This window comes from Oryx dammah, unplaced genomic scaffold (genome assembly GCF_014754425.2).
Source record: "Oryx dammah isolate SB20612 unplaced genomic scaffold, SCBI_Odam_1.1 HiC_scaffold_2, whole genome shotgun sequence".
NCBI lineage: Eukaryota > Metazoa > Chordata > Mammalia > Artiodactyla > Bovidae > Oryx > Oryx dammah.
The window spans coordinates 44,623,702-44,646,211 of NW_024070186.1; the positions used below are offsets into that span (position 1 = coordinate 44,623,702).

The 22,510-nt window shown below is 40.2% G+C and overlaps 1 protein-coding gene across 6 annotated transcripts in view; it reads left to right on the forward strand.

Moving 5' to 3' along the window:
- Nucleotides 1–22,510, forward strand: part of MME (membrane metalloendopeptidase) — a 108,735-nt gene that overhangs the window by 16,992 nt on the left and 69,233 nt on the right. For all 6 annotated transcript variants that reach the window (XM_040247303.1, XM_040247307.1, XM_040247300.1 and 3 more), the window contains exons 4-5: nt 21,030–21,191; nt 22,407–22,487. In XM_040247303.1, coding sequence (XP_040103237.1) covers nt 21,030–21,191; nt 22,407–22,487 — 243 coding nt within the window. The remainder of the gene's footprint in view (nt 1–21,029; nt 21,192–22,406; nt 22,488–22,510) is intronic.

Below are 22,510 nucleotides of genomic sequence, written 5' to 3' on the forward strand. Positions count from 1 at the left end.
AAGCCTAAATAAACCCAGTGGAGAGGAATGATCTGAAGCTGCGTAGAGTGACAGTAGGAGGCTGGTTTTGTTTTTCAGTGTGTGGAGTGCTGATGGAGAGAAAGCTTCAGGGAAAGGGGCCTCCCAAAACAGAGCTGGAGGAGCATCCTGTGAGTAGGCTGTTTGTGTGTTAGTCACTCAGTCATGTCCAACTCTTTGTGACCCCATGGATTGTAGCCCACCAGGCTCCTCTGTCCATAGATTTCTTCAGGCAAGAATACTGGAATGGGTGGCCATTTCCTCCTCCAGAGGATCTTCCCAACTCAGGGGTCGAATCCGGGTCTCTTGCACTGTGGGCAGATTCTTTACCCCCTGTGAGTAAGCTTAGGGCTTAATAAATCATGCCTTCTTGTCCAAGATAATTCTAGAAATGCTTCTGATCCTGCTGCCTCACACAACCCAAAATGCTTTCTTTCACTCTCTAAAGGCAGACTTGCAGGAGATACCCATCTGAATGGAGGTAAATGTTTGCTGATAGGAATCAGATTCTAGAATCATAGTATGGGCCACCTGACCTAGAAGTTAGCACTGCCAGACATAGTAGAAATGATTATAATGTTTTATTAAAGTAAGTATGGGAAAATATTTCATGAAAGGTATCTTTCCAAATCCTTCTCTATACCCTGCCTTACTGTGAAGAAATTATTTACATATCATTTCCAGGTGAAGTTTGGAATAGTTTTTCAGTTTCTCATTAGATGTGGACATTTTTGTTTTCAGAGATGAAATTATTTACATATCATTTCCAGGTGAAGTTTGGAATAGTTTTTCAGTTTCTCATTAGATGTGGACATTTTTGTTTCCAGAGATGAAATTATTTACATATCATTTCCAGGCAAAGTTTGGAATACTTGTTCAGTTTCTCATTATATGTGGACATTTTTGCTTTTGTTTTCAGAGATGAAATAAAATGTATCATTTGTACTTTGGAAATTAACCCACTCTGGTTAGGGTTTTCAACTTCTATGTGTCATCAGTTATTGTATCACCCCAGTGGGTCAGCAGCAGTGGGTAAGAGGAGATGCTGGAGGGCCACCTGTCCAGCATGTTGTGTGGGAACTCCATTTGATGGAATTAGAATTAGTCATGAATTCGTTTTTATTTTTTTTTTATCAGCCTAGATGAAAACTCAAAGTGAACCAGTGAGTTCTTAAAGCAAAATGTTTGTTTAAACATTTTTCAGAGGCATAATCTTCCTTCAAAATTTAAAGGAAAAAAAAGCCCAAACAAAATTGTCACATTTTAGATATAACATGTCTTTAAAAAAAACTTTTCAAAGTAGTACCTTAGCCTGAAACTAATAAAAAGGGGTTTGGTCCATAGCACAGACTAGGTCGATTAGGAAATCAAATTGAAATTGATTACCAGGTGACCAATAGCCAGCAGTACCTCTGTTTCTTTGGGTTTGATGCTTAAAGCAAAAATAAAGAAGCCAACCATAAAGTGGTGAAGATGGCTTAGGCCATATCTTTTAAGTAGTTTCCTTTGTTAATTAAGACTTTATTGAACTTCAGTTCAGTTCAGTTCAGTTCAGTTGCTCAGTCGTGTCCGACTCTTTGTGACCCCATGGACTGCAGCACGCCAGGCTTCCCTGTCCATCACCAACTCCCAGAGTCCACCCAAACCCATGTCCATCGAGTCGGTGATGCCATCCAACCATCTCATCCTCTGTCGTCCCCTTCTCCTCCTGCCCTCAATCTTTTCCAGCATCAGGGTCTTTTCAAATGAGTCAGCTCTTCGCATCAGGTGGCCAAAGTATTGGAGGTTCAGCTTCAACATCAGTCCTTCCAATGAACACCCAGGACTAATCTCCTTTAGGATGGACTGGTTGGATCTCCTTGCAATCCAAGGGATTCTCAAGAGTCTTCTCCAACACCACAGTTCAAAAGCATCAATTCTTTGGCCCTCAGCTTTCTTTATAGTCCAACTCTCACATCCATACATGACCACTGGAAAAACCATAATCTTGACTAGATGGACCTTTGTTGGCAAAGTTATGTCTTTGCTTTTTAATATGCTGTCTAGGTTGGTCATATCATTCCTTCTAATGAGTAAGCTTCTTTTAATTTCATTGCTACAGTCACCATCTGCAGTGATTTTGGAGCCCAGAAAAACAAATCAGCCAGTTTCCACTGTTTACCCATCTATTTGCCATGAAGTGATGGGATTGGATGCCACGAGAATTTCTTTTTTAAAGAACTCGCAAATCATTAAAGACATAGGCTGAGGATCTAGTAGTTATTTTAAAATACTACCAGAAAAGAAAGTTTTTGTTAAATCTAAGGGCTTAATTTTCTGCTTTAATGAAATTAATTGAGTGAAATTAAGATGTTTCTGATACCTCTTGCCAATCTGAAGCCAGAATGAATTCATTATCCCCAAACATGTATATATATAGCAATTAATGATTTCACTAACTTAGAAACCAAGAAGCAAAATATTAAAATTATATTTGTTCAGAGAAATAATTTAATTATATATAAGTGAATCAGAGAAAAAAGCAATATTTAAAAAGTCATTAATTGATCAGAATGTTTTTCTAAGCCCTGCTTATAATATTCTGTAGCAAGGAAGTGACAGTGTGTTGAGAAAAAATGGTACAAGTGAAACCTTGAAAGTCTCCTTAAACTCATATCCATGCAAATATGAATCTGAAAAAGAGAATATAAGGTAGCAGCTATAGATGCTATGAAACATGATATATTTCAACAACTATGGTAATAAACTTAAAGAAGTAGAAAGATTTGCAAAACTGACAAACTGGCTGGGTTCCATGCAGGCCCTTGTTGCAGGATCAGCTCCATTCCAGGCCCAGGCACTTACTAAGCCAAGGTCATTGGCTCTGGCTCCCGTGTCTGGTCAGTCTTATGCCTGGTGAACTGCCTCTGACCCCACTCTAGTGACTGGGTTCCTACCTTGTCCCTTGGGATCTCACTTCTGGTTCATCCCCTGGTTTTGGAAATTGAGTTTCTGCTTTTTCTTCCCTGTCTTCTGGGACTTGCACCTACCGTATTGCCTTTTGCACATGGTCTGCTGGTTACAGTGCCCTCATCACAGCTGCCTGCTGCTCCTTGTCCCTGGGAAGCTTCTTTCCATTGCTATTAGGCAGGAACTTCCTCTGTTGCTGATCCCTCATAGTCTATCTAAACTGGGATTCAGTCTCCCAGGATTGGCTCATTAGTCTACTTCTACCTGAGCCCAATTTATGTACATGACAACATTTTATATGGAAGGAAAATGTTTCTTCATTTGCTGATGAAGAAACAGCTCAGTGATGTATGCTGATACAGAAAGCCAAGGATCTGGCTTTTCTCTCAACTATCAGCCAATCATGCCTGTTAATTTTAAAAATTTTAGAGAGGGAGGAATCAATTTTTTGTCTTATTTTATTTTAATACAAGCAAATCTATGTGTCAAAAGTTCAAAATTTTTCAGATGCTGCCTATCTGAGTTTAAATGAACAATAAAAAGCCATATTTAACGGTAGTAACAGGAAAAAAGAAGCCAGTATCAAAATATCTTAAGATTTTGATACAGTAAAAGTACAGCTTTAAAATAACAGGTGGTGATAATTCACTAACAGAAGACAAGAAGGAAGGCTTCTTTGGGAGTGTCTCTTATGGACTAGTCATTGTTTAAGGTATTGGAATTAGAATCGTTGCTGTGGATAAAGGGTGTACTTGTAATTATTATTGCTTTTATAGTCTGTGGATTACCTTGAGTTAATTCTTAGAAACTGTACATCTCCTACTGATAACTTATTGCATGATTGATAGTCTGAAGCTCCATCTCTAACCTAGCCCATACAGTCATACAAATAATGCCTTTGTGTACAAATCTTACAGAAGAGGTCACCCAGCAGCTTAATATCTGTAATCCATGAGAACTCTGTCTGGATTCATGGGGAGGCCTTGTCCAAGCAAGGGCTCCTGAAAGCCTAAGTTGACTGGGCAAAGGCACGTGCTGAAAGATGGTTTATAACTTTTTGACCAGCCATCCAGATAGACTGAGGATCAAAAGGCCCATTTCTATTAGATGCACATGATGAGGACTTCTAGGACAAGGCTGGCTATTTCCTGCAACCTCAGCAAGAGGAAATCCTTTCCCGTGATCAACTCCCTTCCCTAAACTGGACAGGGTGACAAAGGCCAAGCCCCTGCTTGTTGGTTCCCACAGATCTCTTTCCACCAACTGAAGAGGCAGGGCTCCTCTTCAGGGATGCTCTGCCCTGGGGATTTTGAAGCCCTGGGGATCTAGCCCTTCATTCTTTATCCATCCTGTATCCTTCCTTCTGAGGATGACCCACCTTTCCATACCCACAGAGAGCCTCTCTGTACTCCAGTCGTCTTTCAGTTGCCTCTTTTGTCAAGCCTGTCACTCACCACCTCTGCCTGGACCATAACTCTGTTCCTGACTCCACTATCTGTTGAATGAATGAATGAGTGAATGAATGAAATGTCTTCCCTCTTTCACCTTTGCCTAGCTAACTCCTTTGCTCCCTGCTGCTGCTGCTGCTAAGTCACATCAGTCGTGTCTGACTCTGTGCGACCCCATAGACAGCAGCCCACCAGGCCACCCTGCCCCTGGGATTCTCCAGGCAAGAACACTGGAGTGGGTTGCCATTTCCTTCTCCAATGCATGAAAGTGAAAAGTGAAAGTGAAGTCGCTCAGTCGTGTCCGACTCTTTGCGACCCCGTGGACTGCAGCCCACCAGGCCTCTTCGTCCATGGGATTTTCCAGGCAAGAGTACTGGAGTGGGGTGCCATCGCCTTCTCCACCTTTGCTCCCAACACATCTTATATGTTTACCCATAACTCACATCATACTTGTAGTTAGTTCTCCAATGTCTAGATTTGCCCCACTATAATAACTATTTCTATCTTACTCATCAGTCTGTTTCTAGCAGCTAACAAGGTGCATCGCAAATAGTAAGTCACCAATAAATACTGATTGCATATATGAATATTTTATGTTTTATATTTATATATTTTATTTACATTTTATATTTGTTTATATTTATTCTGTCAGGTTCCTTATCTTGGTTAGAAAGTCACTGTTGTCTAAGCAAGGTGTTTTCAGGGCACCTGATCCATAAATACAGCAACAAAGAAGTGGTCTCATTCTGACTGTTTCACATATTGAAATCAGATTTCTTAGTTTTGTATCTCCCCATCAAATTTCCCGACTTTAGCCCTTTTCCGTCTGATCTATCTCTTTTGCTAGCAGTAAAGTCAATTATTCTCTTCTTGGTGGTTTAATTTTCCTTGTTAATTCTACCCTCCTAAGCTAGAACTGGGTCAACAAGGAGACAGTTTCTGTATGTATTTCTCTTCCCACTATTTTCTTTCAGGGAGATTTTGTAACTAATTTCCTACTTACATAACCATTTCCAGCTTCATATGACCAAAATCTCTATTAGTCTGTCCTTTCTTTTCCAACACCACCTCTCTCAGAGCTTCTCCCTTCTCAATAACTCATCTCTGCTCTCCTTTAATGAGATCCTGTGCTCACCTTCTCTTAAATGTCTCTGTTTGGCTAAGTGTGGCTGGTTTTTGACCATCATCCTTGAAGATTCCTCTATCCCAGGAATATGTTTCACTCATAGTATGCTCATTCACACTCCTGGTTAATCCACACAATCACCCATAATAAGCTCATTTATAGAATCACACTGCAAGTATCTCCTTATCTCTGAGTTATAGAAAATAGGAGCTTTACCTGTCAACTGAATACTAGATAAGTTTGGGAATTGGAAATGAGAGTGGAGCATAACAACCCTTCCTTTCTAGATATAGTTACTTTATAGGAATGCATGTACATCATGAAAGAAATAGTCTGTGTCAGAGGAAACCCTGCAGATTCTGTGAGGGTACAGAGTCCCTGTGAGGGCAGGGATCATACCTGGTTATTCACCACAACATATATTCAGATCCCAATAGTGTCAGACATCTAGGGGTACTCAAAAATAGTTGTTGAAAATTTCAGAGTCTTTTCATGGTCCACAAAGAAAAAAATCTTTTTTGGAGAAGGCAAATGATTTAAAATAATCTTCTGGGTCTTCTGTAATAGAAGAGAGATAGGTTTTAAAAAGATAAACATATGGAGACTTACACTACCTTGTATCCACTAAATGCCTAATTTGTTAATATGTACTCCATGTCATAGTGCCCACTAGAGTTTTGTTTTGTTTTTATAATTTTGACTTCACTTTAGGCAGCATTCTAAAGCACCAATGACCCAGTTTATCCTTCTATTGTGATCTTGCACCACTCCCTATCCAAAATTGATGCAAAGGCAGAATGTTTTGAATTACTCCCAGTAATTATATATCACTGAAGTTGGACTGATCACTTTGTTTGACAGCATGATCCAAAACAGCAAAATTTTTAAATGGGAGAAACATGGCTATATAATATCATTGCTTTTTCCTTAGAGATACCCACCAGTGTCCAGAGTTTGAGATCTACCTAATAAAGTTACTAAGGGAACAATATAGCCTTTTCATAACCTTCTGTATCTTTCCTTAAATGAGGAATATTATTATTCATTAATATTATAATCAACATGCAGCCTTGATAACTTATTTTAAGTGATATATTGTATTTAAATTGTAGTATAATCTTTAATAGCTTTTTGCCAGCAGAGAATCTTTTAGGATTTAAAATGCAAATTGGACTTGAAAAAGAAAATTTATTTTTAGACTTAGGGCACTTTAACTTAATTGTAACACAGTTTCAGGGCTTCCATTTGTTAACAGGATGTTTTGGGTTGTGAATTTTGAAGGAATCCCTACTGGAAAATTATTGACTATCCTCTCTTGGCTATGAGCCATTCATTTAAATGGGCTGTAAGATAAGGCTGAAGAATTTCACTAATTTGGAAACGCCAACTAAGTATCATTACTGTAGGTCCATTAGACTTGAGATTTCTGTAATTATCTATACAAGTTCTAAAGTCTAGGGTCAAATGAGGTGAAAAACTTTATGTAGCTATACTCATGTTATGAAGCAATTAAAATCTTAATTGGGCAACAAAAAAACAGTGACTGCTATATAATTTTATTTGGGTTCTCTCTGCGGAACTTTCAAAATGTTTTCTGGTGTTATTTGGAGTTATGGAAGGATGATTCTGTAGAAAGACATCAGCTTAAAGTTAGACCTAGGCTCTCTCTAAAGTCATATTAATAACTTCAAGCATGTAATCACTCAATGCCTAGGTTTCCTTAAAATAAACATAATATGTCCTATTTATAGAGCAATAGGAAGATGTTGTAAGAAAGAAAAATAATTAAAACCTTCAGCATTGCTACTTACCGACAGTGTGACTTCGCATACAGATTCCTTATCCTCAATTTCTTTAGCTCTAAAGTAGGGACTCAATTACTATAGCTCTAAAGTGGGCTTCTCTGTTGGCTCAGACGGCGAAGAGTCTGCCGGCAATGCAGGAGACCTGAGTTTGACCCCTGGATTGGGAAGATCCCCTGGAGGAAGGCATGGCAAACCTCTCCAGTATTTTGCCTGGAGAATCCCCACGGACAGAGGAACTTGGCGGGCTACAGTCCATGGGGTCTCAAAAGAGTCAGAAGTGACTGAGTGACCAGGCACACAAAGTGGGGACAAAAATATTGTTGCCATACTTCAAACTTAAAGTTTGAAGCAAATGCATGAAGTAAGTGCCTGGTGCCTAACACGTGTCAAACACTGACTTTTTATTGTTATTATGACATATGCATCTTTGGCTGAACCTTAATTAAAATCCTATTGTTTATATTTTACCTATAAATTTGACAGTGAGTTTATCTGTAAATCTGATAGCAAATGGATTCCAGGTTAACTATGTATAGCTTGTGTCTGTGTGTATGAGGGTATGGAGCCTTTGGGGGCGTGGTTCTGAGTGTATGTTTGTGCCTATGCATTCAAGGTAAATTGGTCACATGGTACAGTGGTAAAGAATCTGCCTCCCAGTGCAGGAGATGTGCCATATACAGAATTCAGTCCCTGGGTTGAGAAGATCCCCTGAAGGAGGAAATGGCAACCCACTCCAGTATTCTTGCCTGGACAGAGGAGTCTGGCGGGCTACATTGCCAGATGGGATCACAAAGAGTCAGACATGGCTGAGCACACATGCATGTCGTATATGAAATATAATTTTAAACTAATTACTCTTCAAGCTAAAACACAAAAAGTAAATCTCCTTTCCTGGGAGTTTCAATTCTACAGAGAAAATTCACTACCTTGAAACTTTCTTCAAATCTACTTGTGTAAATCCACAGTTTCTGAACAGTGGTATAGAGGTGGCTTTTGGCACTGACCAGTTGGACTAGTGCAAGATTTGACTTTGGCTTGTCTTGAACTTACCCAGTGGTTGACCAGGAGTGTTTGACTAAATGATTAGCGGTTCTTATTACATCCTGATTATATCTAGCATCAAGTATCCCCTCACCTGCTTCCCCCCAACCTTTCTTTAACCAAGGCATCAGAAAAGCCATTTGAAACAGGGATTTCATTTAAAAAGGAGGGTTGGATTTTGAAAGAATCTGAACATTTATAATGAAAACTCTTTGGTTTTATTAGCATTAGTCTGTGTGCTTGCTAATTTTCAGTCATTTTCTCTTTACGAATGGTCCCCCAGATTCTAGTTTCTACATTGCTGCCTTCTGAATGGAGTCCTTTGTGACCCGTTGTAATTACATTGCATTTTCCTTGTGTTCTTTCAAAACGTTCTGACTTTGCCTTAATTTTGGTTGGGAGATGGTGGGAGGAGGGTGGCAGCAGGGGAATGAGGTCAGCAGTACTTTCAGAATGTTGTCAAAGGAGATTTTTAAATTGTCAAAAATTGCTTAGTAAGCAATAGCAAGCTTTGTGGTTTGTTGTTTAGTTGCTTAGTCATGTCCAACTCTTTGCAAGCCTTTGGACTGTAGCCCGCCAGGCTCCTCTGTCCATGGGATTTCCCAGGCAAGAATACTGGAGTGGGTTGCCATTTCCTTCTCCAGGGCATCTTTGCAACCCAGGGATTGAACCCGCATCTCTTATGTCTCCTGCATTGACAGGTGGGTTCTTTACCACTGAGCCACCAGGGAAACCCAAGTATCAAGCTTGGTATCTGTTAATAAAGCAGACAGGTTAGGAGGTTGAATCAGAAATGAATGTCCTCTGGTCTTCACAGGAGCGTTTGCTCCTAGATGCCCAGCATTTCTCTGACGTCTTCTGGACACTTCCAAAATGGTCATAGACCAGGCTGATGATTATAGTAAGTTTTAAGGTACCAAAATGAAAATGTCGTGTGGTTGGGAGCAAAAAACCAAGGGTGTAGGCCGATTGAGAGAGAATAAGCTTAAAACAGTTTTGCTCATAAAAGCTTCCTTGAAATCTGATTTAAGCAGGGAAAGAATAGTCACTGAAGAAAATTTGCCACCAAGCTAGGAATGTTTCATATTTGTTGTAAATAAATAGATGCCTAGTCTATTTAAAATGTTCAACACTAAAACATATAGTGGCCAGGAGTTTTTAATAATACAATAGTATCTGAGAAAGAAATGATTTCAGTCCATTTCCACTTAATATTGTTGCTTGTTTTGCACATTTTCCTGGATATTTTTTAAAAGCCTGAAAGAAAAAAAATGGACAAAAGTGTAGTTGACCCTAGTCATTTACAAATTTTATATTTGCTAATTTGCTTACTGGCTAAAATTTATTTGTAACCTCCAAATCAGTCTTCACACTTTCGAGATCATTTATAGACTGATGAAAGATTTCTGTCACCCGCATATGTGTACCCTCCTGATGTCCAATGAGATTGTAAACGAGGGTCCTTCTGGTCTTTTTACTGCCACATGTTTCACATTTTTTATACTTTTTGTTAATTATTTTATTGTTTAAAATGGTCCCTAGGCCTAGTGCTGAAGTGCTGTCTAGTGGTCCTAAGTGCAAGAAGGCTGTGATGTGCCTTACAGAGAAAAGACATGTGATACATAAGCTTCACTCAGGTATGAGTTGTAGTGCTGTTGGCTCTGACTTCAATGTTAATGGATCAATGATGTATATATTAAATCAGAAATTAAACAGGAACACATAAAACGAGGTTATGTATTGATCAGTTGATGGAAATGCTGTGTGATCAGAGGCTCATAGGAACCTAACATTGTATTTTCCAAGGGTCAATGCTTCAGAATTTTTTAAAATTAATTTTTATTGGAGAATAGTTGCTTTACAATTTGTGTTAGTTTCTACTGTACAGCAAAGTGAATCTGCTATACATATACATATATCCCCTCTGTTTTCAACATTAAGGTCACCGGAGGGCACTGAGTTCCCTGAGCTATACAGTATCAATATTTGTTAATTCAGTGTTACTATTGACTTTAGAACAAATCCATCAAATAATAGAAATTCACCCTATTCATCAGTTCAGTTCAGTTGAGTTCGGTTGCTCAGTCATGTCCGACCGACTCTTTGTGGCTCCATGGACTGCAGCCCACCAGGCCTCCCTGTCCATCACCAACTCCCAGGGTTTACCCAAACTCATGTCCATCAAGTCGGTGATGCTACTCAACCATCTCATCCTCTGTCATCCCCTTCTCCTCCCACCTTCAATCTTTCCCAGGATCAGGGTCTTTTCCAATGAGTCAGTTCTTTGCATCAGGTGGCCAAAATATTAGAGTTTCAGCTTCAGCATCAGTCCTTCCAATGAATATTCAGGACTGATCTCCTTTAGGATAGACTGCTTGGATCTCCTTGCAGTCCAAGGGACCTTCAAAAGTCTTCTCCAACATCACAGGTCAAAAACATCAATTTTTCGGCACTCAGCATTCTTTATAGTCCAACTCTCACAAAGCTATGGAAAAACCATAGGTTTGACTAAATGGACCTTTGTTGGCAAAGTAATGTCTCTGCTTATTAATATGCTATCTAGGTTGGTCATAACTTTTCTTCCAAGCAGCAAGCGTCTTTTAATTTCATGCCTGCAGTCACCATCTGCAGTGATTTTGGAGCCCCCCAAAATAAAGTCTGCCACTGTTTCTCCATCTATTTGCCATGGAGTGATGGGACCAGATGTCATGATCTTAGTTTTCTGAATGTTGAGCTTTAAGCCAACTTTTTCACCCTCCTCTTTCACTTTCATCAAGAGGCTCTTTAGTTCCTCTTCACTTTCTGCCATAAGGGTGATGTCATCTGCATATTTGAGGTTATTGATATTTCTCCCTGGCAATCCTGATTCTGGCTTGTGCTTCCTCCAGCCCGTTTCTCATGATGTACTCTGCATATAAGTTAAATAAGCAGGGTGACAGTATACAGCCTTGACATACTCCTTTCCCTATTTGGAACTAGTCTATTTGGAACAGTATGGTTCATGTGCTGTTGAAGCCTGGCTTGGAGAATTTTGAGCATTACTTTACTAGCATGTAGGAACTGTGAACTTCCAGATGTTCAAGTTGCTTTTAGAAAAGACAGAGGAACCAGAGATCAAATTGCCAACATCCACTGCATCATCAAGAGAGTTCCAGAAAAACATCTATTCCTGCTTTATTGACTATGCCAAAGCCTTTGTGTGGATCACAACAAGTTCTGGAAAATTCTGAAGGAGATGGGAATACCAGACCACCTGAGCTTTCTCTTAAAAAATCTGTATGCAGGTCAGGAAGGAACAGTTAGAACTGGACATGGAACAACAGACTAATTCCAAATAGGAAAAGGAGTATGTTAAGGCTGTATATTGTCACCCTGCTTATTTAACTTATATGCAGAGGACATCATGAGGAACCTTGGACTGGAAGAAGTACAAGCTGGAATCAAGATTGCCAGGAGAAATATCAATAACCTCAGGTATGCGGATGATACCACCCTTATGGCAGAAAGTGAAGAATAGCTAAAGAGCCTCTTGATGAAAGTGAAAGAGGAGAGTGAAAAAGTTAGCTTAAAGCTCAACATTCAGAAAACGAAGATCATGGCATCTGGTCCCATCACTTCATGGGAAATAGATGGGGAAACAGTCAAATAGTGGCAGACTTTATTTTTGGGGGCTCCAAAATCACTGCAGATGGTGATTGCAGGCATGAAATTAAAAGATGCTTGCTCCTTGGAAGGAAAGTTATGACCAACCTAGACAGCATATTAATAAGCAGAGACATTACTTTGCCAACAAAGGTCCATCTAGTCAAGGCTATTGCTTTTTCAGTAGTCATGTATGGATGTGAGAGTTGGACTATAAAGAAAGCTGAGTGCCGAAGAATTGATGCTTTTGAACTGTGATGTTGGAGAAGACTTTTGAAGGTCCCTTGGACTGCAAAAAGATCCAAGCAGTCCATCCTAAAGGAGATCAGTCCTGGGTGTTCATTGGAAGGACTGATGTTGAAGCTGAAACTCCAATACTTTGGCCACCTGTGCAAAGAACTGACTTATCTTGACCCTGATGCGGGGAAAGATTGAAGGTGGGAGGAGAAAGGGACGAAAGAGGGAAGGGATGAGATGGTTGGATGGCATCACCGACTTGATGGACATGAGTTTGGGCAAACTCTGGTGGTTGGTGATGGACAGGGAGGCCTGGTGGGCTGCAGTCCATGGAGTTGCAGAGTCAGACACAACTGAGCGATTGAACTGAACTGACTAAGATGAGTGCAATTGTGCAGTAGTTTGAGCATTCTTTGGCATTGCCTTTCTTTGGGATTGGAATGAAAACTGACCTTTTCCAGTCCTTCAGCCACTGCTGAGTTTTCCAAATTTGCTGGCATATTGAGTGTAGCACTTTCACAGCATCATCTTTTAAAATTTGAAATAGCTCAACTGGAATTCCATCACCTCCACTAGCTTTGATTGTAGTGATGCTTCCTAAGGCCCACTTGACTTCTCATTCCAGGATGTCTGACTGTAGGTGAGTGATCACACCATTGTGATTATCTGGGTCATGAAGATCTTTTTTGTATAGTTCTTCTGTGTATTCTTGCCACCTCTTCTTAATATCTTCTGCTTCTCTTAGGTCCATACCATTTCTGTCCTTCATTTTGCCCATCTTTGCATGACGTATTCCCTTGGTATCTCTAATTCTCTTGAAGAGATCTCTAGTCTTTCCCATTCTATTATTTTTCTCTATTTCTTTGCACTGATCACTGAGGAAGGCTTTCTTATCTCTCCTTGCTATTCTTTGGAACTCTGCATTCAATTGGGTATATCGTTCTTTTTCTCCTTTGCCTTTAGCTTCTCTTCTTTTCACAGCTATTTGTGAGGCCTCCTCAGATCACCATTTTGCCTTTTTGCATTTCTTTTTCTTGGGGATGGTTTGATTATTGCCTCGTATACAATGTCACAAACCTCTGTCCATAGTTCACCAGGCACTCTGTCTATCAGATCTAATCCCTTGAATCTATTTCTCACTTCCACTGTATAATCAATAAGGGATTTGATTTAGGTCATACCTGAATGGTTTAGTGGTTTTCCCTAATTTCTTCAGTTTAAGTCTGAACCCTATTCATAATTCCTGTTAATTCATTTGCACGGGACTGTATGATCTACTAAGTAAGGATCAACATTAAAGAAAATTAAACTTACAACAAAGTGCCACAGCACAAAGCTTCTTGCTGTCCAGTGGCAATCATTTATTTCAGATTACATTATTTTCCTGAGAGTCTTCCTAGGAGCATTTGACACATGCAGAAGTCTCTTTAAAATACACATACACATTCATGCACACAGGACCAGAAAACTGGCCTCTAGGGAATGTACATGTATAAATTTAGAAATCTTTCTTTTGATATTGCCCCAAATTCCATTTTCATTCAGCAAACCATTGATGTTAATTGAAAGCATGGCATACAGATAAAAAAGGGGGATCCTAAGACATTGGAAGCTGCTGCTGCTGCTGCTAAGTCGCTTCAGTCGTGTCCGACTCTGTGCAACCCCATAGATGGCAGCCCACCAGGCTCCTCCGTCCCGGGGATTCTCCAGGCAAGAACACTGGAGTGGGTTGCCATTTCCTTCTCCAACGTTGGAAGCTATTGGCATTCAAAGGCAGACCATGGATTGCCCCTTCTTGAGGTAGACCAGTAGCTGGTTTCTAGTGAAGCTAGAATTCCACCATGCCTAATCATGTCTGGTAACTAGTGGATTGGTTGTGTCCTGGGTCTGTTTGCTGAGAGGGCCAGGGTCCTCCCAAGATAGATAGAGCTCATCTCAGAAGAGGAATAAAAAGTCAAGATCAACACAAATGTCTGTTGAAGAAAACCTTTCCCATCAGAGAAGTGATTCTGTATGCAGTCCAGTTTTTGCTATTGTGGCTCTCCCCACAAACCAGGCTCACTGGTCCTTGTGGTTCTTGGTAGAGGAAGGCATGGAGATAAAATCAAGAGAGATCCTCACCTGGAGGGATCATGAGCCTCTTGGGACTCCTCTAAGACAGTGACTGATGGAAGAGAGCATGTTCCCTGCACCAGAGGTTGTGGATGGGATCCAGGAAAGGAGGCTCTGGAGGCAAAGCCAGTATATTGGAGGCCTAAGGAGAGTGGGCCTGTACAGAAGACACTTGTGTGATTACCTTCCATACTGTGCTAGGGACTCGGAAAGGATCAGTACACTTAGAAATATGGGTTGTCAGGACACGAGCCCATTCACACTTATAGGCTGGAAAGGTGAGAAGGAATAGGCCTGATCCATTCAGGTATGCCTGGAGTAGGAAAGGGCAACCCACTCCAGTATTCTTCCCTTGAAAGTTTCATTGACAGCAGAGCCTGACAGGCTAGAGTCCATGGGTCAGTCGGGTCGCAAAATGTTGGACACAACTGAGCACACACACACACATCTAAGCATAGTACTGTCTTTACTTGCTGATACTGAGTTCTCGTTTTCATTTGACAAGTTTCTCTATTGTCTAATCTGATAGTTCTTCCCTTAGATGGACATTAGAATCACTCAGGAAGCATTAAAAGATGCTGGAACCACCTCAAAGGTTTTGATTGATCAGGGATCTATCCTTGGCATCTTTATGTTTAAAAGGCTTCTAGGGTGATTCACATGGTTAACCAGAGTTGAAAGTTGTTGCTGTTAAATATATCATGGAAAATATTCACTCTCCATCATCCATCCTGCTCTATCTAGAGGAGGGTTAGGCAAGAACCCTGCTACGTGTCTACCTCAAGAAGAGCTTTCCTGGATGTGCCTCTGTCTGCTTGTTCCTCTGTGAAGAATTTATCTGTTTCTTTCCCTGTCCTTCTTCCTGGCCCCTACAGACTCCAAATTCTGATGCCTTCTCCTTTCTTGGACTCTGCACTAGTTTCTGATGATAAACTCAACATTGAGGAGAGGAGAGGAGGTGAAGAAGAGGGCAGGGCAAGGGGAGAATAAAGGGTAATTGGGAAGAACTGGAGGAGGAGAGAGGGATGGAGCACGCTCACTGCTCCTCACATACTCCGGCTATGGCCAGAGTGTGGAGGGGAGAGTGTGAGTGGGGAGCCAAACACAACCAAGTGTAAGTTTTGGGTCTCCATTACTTACTAGCTTTGGATCTCGGGGAAGCTACTTTTTGGCTTTTCTTTTTGGCTGCCCTGGGTCTTTCTTGTGGTGCACAGGCTTTCTCTAGTTGTGGACCACAGGACCCACAAGCTCACAGTATGTGAGCTTCAGTAGTTGTGGTGTCTGAGTGCAGGCTTAGTTGCTTTGCAGCATGTGGGATCTTACTTCCCTGACCAGAGATCAAACCTGTGTCCCCTGCATTGGAAGACAGATTCTTAACCACTGGACTACCAGGGACGTCCAGTAACTACTTAGGCTTTTACAACTAAAAAGTGTGGAAGCTCAGGGATTCAAAACAAGTTTGACTGATTTAAGAACTCTAAACATTTTCTCAGCTTATGTAGCGTCTTCTAATCCATACCCATACAATAGACCCTGGTAATGAATACAGCAATTAATAATATCCCAGATGGTAGTTGAGCTTGTTTTTAAATTCCTATGGTCAAATAAGTTGGGCAAATGTTACAAAAAAATTAGTTGGAGAAAAAAACGGTATGCCATTTATTATCAGCCTAGAACATTCAGAATTGTCATTCATGAGAAATAAGCTCATTATTAATAAAAGATTACTTTTCTTGTCTTTATGTGACTATTTTCTTAAATTAAAAATAAACTCTTTTCTTATTGTAAAAGCAAAGCATGTTCATCTAATACAAATTGGAAAATAGAGATAAGCAAATAACACAAAGTTAAACACACTCATAATCCCTCTACTGGGATATAATTGCTGTAAAGACCTTTTAGACTTTCTCTGTTTTTATGCAGATTTTCAAAAAATCATAATATACACTTTTTTCCACCTTTATAAACATCTGGTCAACAGCATTTCATGTCAATACATAGGCATTTGCTACATCATTTTTGTGCCTGCTTATGAAAGTAAAATAATTTTGTTTGTTTTTAAACCACATTTGTTTACTCAGAAGTCAGAAACTCACAGATTAGGAAACATCTGAAGAGCCCCAGGTGTGGCTTTGTGGAGAGGTTGAGTAATTCAAAACAAAGTGCAAAGTATAAAAACAATTACAATCAGTTTGACAGTGGTGGTCTGTTTCCTATGGCCCTCCTACCCATGAGTCTACCGCTGACTTCAAAGGAAAGCCAGCACAGAGGAGGTCCAGAGGATAAGGTGCAAAACGAGAAGCAAAACCCACAATAAGAGATTAAAGGAAGGTTGATCAAAGCCCCAGCATGAAAGTGCTAGCCCATGACTTGCCTTGGCCCGTGGCCCCAAAATATTCATCAGAACAGAACTTTTCTTTGATGTGATTGGAAGCTCCTGCGCTCCCATGAGCTCTCTGGTCAAAGGGAAACTTTAAAAGTGGCACATAAGGGGTTGGCAGAGGTGTGCTCTCTCTCTCTCTCTCCTGCACATACCTCACAAATTGCTTGAATGCTGCTTCTTTGATTTGTTGTCCAGACATAAGTAGTTTCACTGGGTATCAAGTGAGAAATTCAGCCTAAGATGGGAAGGATCATCTTTTTCGTTGTGGGAGGTGAGACTGTGTGAACGTGGCATGTGTTTGCACTCATGAATGTGGAACTTCAGCTACTGCTCCTCTCCATTCAGGGTGGGTCAGTATGTGTTTGATGCCCTCCTGAAAGAAAGTGAAAGTGAAGTCGCTCAGTCGTGTCCGACTCTTTGTGACTCCGTGGACTGTAGGCTACCAGGCTTCTCCATCCCTGGGATTCTCCAGGCAAGAATACTGGAGTGGGTTACCATTTCCTTCTCCAGGGGAACTTCCTGACCCAGGGATCGAACCCAGGTCTCCCACATTGGAGGCAGACGTTTTAACCTCTGAGCATGATGCCCTCCTAACTAGGAGTCTATGGCTCTTTGTGGTGTTAGGATAGAAGCCATCTAGAGAATAGAAGAAAGTAGAAGTGCTTTCAAAATGGTGGTTCCCTTTACAACATTCAGCTTACACTTTTTAAAGTATGTTGAAAGACAAGAGTTGTATAAATTGCTAAAAAATGTGTGCTGAGAATGTCTTTAGATAGTAGTCCTTTCAGGTTCCAGCTTTCTGGCTTTTCACTTTACATAAAAATATTCTATTATTTAGGGTCTTTATTTTTATTTCCCCTGTCATCATATCTTCATTTCCTTCAAAGTTTAAGAGATTTTCATTTTCTCGTTTTTAGGATCTATTTCTTAATCTTTACCTGAAGTTTCAAGTTAGTTTTTACTGACAAGTTTTGATCAAGCACAATGTTAGGCTCTGAGAGAAAACTGGAAATTGTATCTCTACCTTTACGGGAACCACAATCCAGGTGAAGAGGCAATGGGTTTTCCAACAGAAAAATGGATGTCAGCCAGTATGGGCTTTGTAGGGACAGTCCTTCATGAAGAAAAAGGATTTGAACTGGGCCTTGAACAAGCCTGAAACTTCTGAATGTGAAAAAATGGAAAAGGATATTTTGACAAGGGTTGAGGCAACATAGTCAAAGTGACAGAAATGGAGAAATGTAAGATGTTTCATAGCATAAAATGAATACATTCATTTAACTGGGGCAGATGGCTCATGTAAGAAAGTGGTGAGAGAAGCTTCACTAGGTATATTAAGGTTAGATTATGCTATGAATCTGGATTTTATTATGAATGCGAGAGGATTGAATACTTTGTAGTGGAATATGGAATAGTTTGGAGTGGAAACATTGAATACTTTGGAGTGGAAAATCTCATACTGAAATGCTAGGATGGTGTGAATCCATTTGACACACAGGATGGATGGCATGGGGAGAGTCCTGGGGCCATACTTTGGTGAAAGGGCATGACTAGAGCCTTAGAGAGGAAGGCCCAAGAAAGAATGGAAACTGTGGGAAATGGAAGTATGGGGTTGACTCTGGAGGCTGTGCAATGAGAACTGGTCTGTCCTGCAGGAACTGGGGAAGGAGATGTGTAGGAAGAACAAGTAAAGGGACTCATGGCTGATTCAGTAACGTCATCATACAAACAACGCAGTTTATTGAACATTCCAGGTGACAGGAATACAAAGAGGTTGAGTTCATCAACAGAATGGTTAGGAAGACTCAGCAGGTATTCATATGAGAAATTCAAAATAGCCTAATCTAGAATATTTAAGACTGAGTGAGACAGTGACCTCCCAGGAGTTCAGAGAAAGAAATTTTCCCTATGGTTTGGAAGAGATGGGACAGAAGCTGAACCTTGAATAGTGGGTGGAATTTGGAAAGAATGGGAGAAGTTAAAAGGGTCAAGTTTCTACTCAGCCATAAAAAGGAACGAAATTGTGCTATTTACAGAGACATGGGTAGACCTTGAGCATGTCATACGGTGGGAAATAAGTCAGAAGGAGGAAAAAAAAATTGTATATTAACACATATATGTGGAATCTAGGAAGATGGTACAGATGAACCTATTTGCAAAGCAGGAATAAAGACACAAACATACGGATACCAAGGCGAGGAAAGAGAAGGTGGGATGAACTGGGAGACTGGGATTGACATGTATATGCTACTATGTATAAAATAAATAACTAACAGGAACCTACTGTATGTATGGCACAGGGAACTCTACTTGTTGCTCTGTGGTGACAAAGAGGGAATATATATTTATGTATAGCTGATTCACTTTGTTGTACAGGAGAAACTAATACAACATTACAAAGGAACTGTACTCCAATAAAACTGTTTTTAAAAAAGGGTGGAGTGAGGAGGAGAGAAACAAAAATGCAGGGTAGAGAAGCACAGGAGTGTTTGTGGTCCATGCAGCAAACCCCACCTGACCAAAGTACAGTGTTTTTGTGAAAACCCAGAGAGGAAAAAGGGTTTCCCTGGTGGCTCAGATGGTAAAGCATCTACCTGCAATGTGGGAGACCCGGGTTCGATTCCTGGCTCGGGAAGATCCCCTGGAGAAGGAAATGGCAATCCACTCCAGCACTCCTGCCTGGAAAATCCCATGGACGAAGGAGCCTGATAGGCTACAGTCCATGGGGTCGCAAAGAGTCAGATACGACTGAGTGACTTCACATAGAGAGGCAAAAAGAGAGAAGGTAGAGACTTTTGATTAGCCAAGTTCAAGAGTTCATAATTTAACCTGGGCAGTGTCAAGCCACTGACATTTTTGAGCAAGGGAGTAGCTAGAGCAAAAGGGTCTTTGGGGAAGTTTAACCTGTGAAAGATATGCAACATATGTATAGAAGTAGAGAGATAATACTATGAAGAGCAAGAGGAGTAGCTGGGTGATGTCTAGTCAAAAGGGATGAAGATGTAAACTAGGTTGACATTGATTGTCTAGAGTATAGGAAAAAGGCTAAAGAGTTACTGATAGCCCAAGAGAGAGCATGAAACACAGAATTCTACTCAAGATTTCAAACCTGGGAGGCTGTGATAACAATTGTACAGCTTGCCAAAGTACAAACATCCAGAGAGGACTGGTTTGGAGGCGACCCAGAGAGTTTAGTCTTAAAGAGATGGAGACTGAGATGACAGCCAGGCAAACGTGTCCAGAAAGGGTCAGAAGCAGGGGCTCGAGGCTCAGCTGGAAGACAGATTTACTATTCCAAGCTGGAAAAATCCACACAGCTCAGCAGTTCTTTAAAAGTGTTTAATTAATTAATTTGTTCAGAAGGCAAAGTATTTTCAAAAGCTCACTTGAGAACTTATACTCTCTTGATGCAGATGAATTCTCAATTGCTCTTTTGTTTTCCTTGCAAAACAGTCCAACTTGTATGAGAAAGAATGTGGGGAGGGCGATGGTAGGGTTTTCTCCTATTTCAGGTGTAGAAATTGTGAGCACAGGAGTCCTGTACATAATATAATATTTTTCTCTTCATACATCTTCTCTTTATACATCTTTCTATTAATTGAGACACCTAGTACAGTGTTTTGCACATTGTAAATACTCAACATTGGTTGGTTTCTTTTTTCATCATAATTCTCAAAGAAAATCATGGATGAAAGAAAAACTAACAAGCTTACAGCTAATTTTATAATGTCAGACTCTACATAAACAAATGCAAATTGGATATCGAGTATGAATTGCAGAAATATTGTAAGCAGAGTCCAAGAAGTATTAACTATAGCTTCAGATCTTTACTGAAAGAATACAATTCATTAACAATCCCACATGCCTTAGAGCCTCGTAGATGTCCAAAGGTCACAGCACCTTGAAGAACAAAGTCAGCAGCCAAAGTTATCAGAGTGCAGAGTGACTCCAGGCCCAGGACGGCTAAGGCAGGCCTGCCTTCTTTCTTTCATCTGAGGTAGAAACTAGCAAGACACTTGGTTATTTAAAGAAAGAGATAAGATGCAGGATAGGAGGACCCAGACCTCTCAAGAATAAAACCAACCAACTATAGTAAAGGAAGAAGGAGTATACACAGGTAATATTCATCATTCAGTCTAAGTCCACAGTTTCACAAGTAAAAAGAAGAGCGTCAGTCCAGTTGACTTGATCATAAAGAAGTAATGTGTCTCCAAACTACTTATGAAACAAACCCTTCACTGTATCTCATCCTTTCTCTGGTCTTTCAGCTGCTCGACTGATCCAGAACATGGATGCCACTGTTGAACCTTGTGCAGACTTTTTCAAGTATGCTTGCGGAGGCTGGTTGAAACGTAACGTCATTCCTGAGACCAGCTCTCGTTACAGTAACTTTGACATTTTAAGAGATGAATTAGAAGTCGTTTTGAAAGGTGAGTGAAGTTTAAGTCTATGTATCAAAGATTTCTGTCTTAATATATCCATTTTAAGGCCTTCCCAGGTGGCTCAGTGGTAGAGAATCTGCCTGCCAGTGCAGGAGATGTGGGTTCGGTCCCCCGGGTCAGGAAGATCCCCTGAAGAAGGAAATGGCAGCCCACTCCATTATTCTTCCCTGGGAAATCCCATGGACAGAAGAGCCTGGTGGGCCATAGTCTATGGGGTCACAAAAGAGTCAGGCACAACCTAGCAACTAATAACATCCATTTTCTAGAGTTTACTTGGGAGTGTAAAAGCCATTACAGGGAGTGTCACACAAAATTAAAAGTTGATAATCCCTCCAAGTTTTGTGGACCATTGCTGAGTCACTCTAAGGATGGAAGACACTAAAATGAATATGTTGGCATTTCAGCATTCCTGCTGTCATTTGTATATAATATGATAAATGCTCTGTTATCCATGAAGATGGCATCTTTATGCATTTTACAGGAGAAATTAAATGATTTCTGCTAAACAGGACATGCATGTTCTTTCTACCTGGGCCCTGTGTTGAAGTTGCTATAAGATATTACCAAGATTTGCCTTCCCAGACTAGGTATATCTGTTCTAACCCAGATATAATCAAGACATTCTCCCTGGGAAGTTGAGGAAGGTGTGTCTAATCCTTTGTTATCCTACACTCTGTGTTCTCGTTTAGAAGTTACTTTGTAAAAATAAAAACTTTTTTTTTTTTTTTTTTTTTTTACTATTTTTTAATATCCAAGCAAGTAGAACATTTCATTTGGAGCATGAACAGTAAGATCACACAAAAATAATTACCCTCCAACCATCAAGAAGACTATCATATTAAATTCAAAATTCCAAAACAAATTTGTTTTCTTTTTAATCTCAATATCAGAAAAAGTAACTTCTGTACTGCAGAGCAGTACATATCACTGTTCACCAGAAACTAATAATCTAGTCAAAAAGACTTTCATTTAAGTTGGCTAATGAAAGTAACTCCTCCTTCTCTACCAGGAATAATGATCTAATAAGATGGCCACTCCCTCTCCCATTCCAGGAGTTGCCATCTCCCTCTCCTGGAATGGGAGAAGTATGAACACATACAAGTTGTTGTTGTTGTTGTTGTTAACCAAACTTGCATTGAAAATATTATTTAGAGCTGCAAATGAACAATTATACTGATGTGTTTTACCAACACTCCATTTCAGATGTCCTTCAGGAACCCAAAACTGAAGACATAATAGCAGTGCAGAAAGCAAAAATGTTATATAGATCTTGTATAAATGAGAGTAAGTGCTCTTTATTTTATTTT